This window comes from Bison bison, unplaced genomic scaffold, assembly GCF_000754665.1.
Source record: "Bison bison bison isolate TAMUID 2011002044 unplaced genomic scaffold, Bison_UMD1.0 scf7180017864302, whole genome shotgun sequence".
Taxonomy (NCBI): Eukaryota; Metazoa; Chordata; class Mammalia; order Artiodactyla; family Bovidae; genus Bison; species Bison bison.
Genome location: NW_011494874.1, coordinates 1053276 through 1054984, shown reverse-complemented (window position 1 = coordinate 1054984; position 1709 = coordinate 1053276). Strand labels below are relative to the sequence as shown.

Here is a 1709-nt window from a genome sequence, read left to right as displayed (position 1 = left end):
TACAACGGCGTGCTCATCTGGAAGATCCGCGACTACAAGCGGCGGAAGCAGGAGGCCGTGATGGGCAAGACGCTGTCTCTGTACAGCCAGCCCTTCTACACCGGCTACTTCGGCTACAAGATGTGCGCCAGGGTCTACCTGAACGGGGACGGCATGGGCAAGGGCACGCACCTGTCGCTCTTCTTCGTCATCATGCGCGGCGAGTACGACGCGCTGCTGCCCTGGCCCTTCAAGCAGAAAGTGACGCTCATGCTGATGGACCAGGGGTCCTCGCGGCGGCACCTGGGGGATGCGTTCAAGCCGGACCCCAACAGCAGCAGCTTCAAGAAGCCCACTGGGGAGATGAACATCGCCTCCGGGTGCCCCGTCTTTGTGGCCCAGACTGTGCTGGAGAACGGGACGTACATCAAAGACGACACCATTTTTATCAAAGTCATAGTGGATACTTCGGACCTGCCGGACCCCTGACGCGTCCCCGGGGCGGCGGATCGAGCAGAAGGCAACTCCTCCGGGGGGTTTGAACCGGCCGTCTCCACCGAGGTCCTCGCGCTCAGAAAAGGACCTTGGGAGACGGAGGAAGCAGCAGAAGGCGGCCGCGGGCCGGCGGGAGGAGCCACGCGTGAGGACTCACCCAACACGTTTTGTAATAGACTAGCGACACTTCACTCTGGAGAATTATTTATCCTTCGACGAGATAAATACTGCTGTCAGAGAAGGTTTTCATTTTCATTTTTAAAGATCTAGTTAATTAAGGTGGAAAACATATATGCTAAAGAAAAGAACCATGAATTTTTTTCTTCCTTAAACTTGAACACCAAAAAAAAGAACACATACACACCACACACACACACACACACACACCTGGGGATAGCTGGACATGTCAGCATGTTAAGAAGAATTTATGAAATAATGCAATTCTGATATATTCATTCTAAAATTCAAGAGTGCAATCTTGTTTCAAATATAGTATATTGTCTATTTTTAAGGCCTCATCTGGTCTCTGTTTTAATAATTTGTTTGTCAGAAGACCCTGAAGTACACCTAGGTCTTTTTTGAAAGTCTCTAAATTCAGAATCATTTTTTAATTTAAAGTTCTAAGATAATTGTTACTGCAAACATTTTATTTTAAAACGTTGATAGACTGATATTTCTTGGAAGAAAATGTAAAATATCAAACACTGGTTATCACTTGTGATAGGAAAGAGAATATTCAATCTGTTGTTATTTCTCGTTAGAAATGTAAACCTTCAATATCTGTCGTAGTTAATGACACTACTTCAAAATTACTATGAAAGGAAAATTGCTCATGGATGCTGTGCATCATTTTCAGATTTATAATTGTTTTCACCCTAAAATAGGGCATTAGTTGAACTTTGGAGTTCTAAACAAAATCCTGTAGGTTTTTAAAATTCTGCCCCATGTGTTCAGACACGCTCTCTCTTGCTGACAACACCGACTTCCGTGTCCAGTGTTGGGGGTGGGCAGGCGACTTCGCGCTGACGGCGGCCACAGCAGAAACCGTGTTCCCCATCCAGTCATAACTGCTGCATTCGCTCCAGCCTTTGCGTAGAGATGGTGGCATCCTGTACACGTGCCTTAGATGTGACTTGCTGCTTCTCGACCCCAGCTTTGTGTTCCCCGTGATTCCAGAAGGCGATGGTTCAGCCAGACTCTCTCTTGACCACTAACTAGACCTTTGCCTGCTCGGG

At 47.2% G+C, this 1709-nt stretch overlaps 1 protein-coding gene across 1 annotated transcript in view; it reads left to right on the top strand.

Annotated features, from left to right (window-relative positions):
* The window catches only part of TRAF3 (TNF receptor-associated factor 3), a 52015-nt gene extending 51191 nt beyond the window's left edge, over nucleotides 1-824 (top strand). Inside the window, exon 11 of the mRNA XM_010851325.1 lies at nucleotides 1-824. This exon is cut by the window's left edge and continues 30 nt beyond it. Within this exon, the coding sequence (XP_010849627.1) occupies nucleotides 1-468 (468 nt within the window). The 3' untranslated portion in view covers nucleotides 469-824.
* The last annotated feature ends 885 nt before the right edge of the window (nucleotides 825-1709 follow it).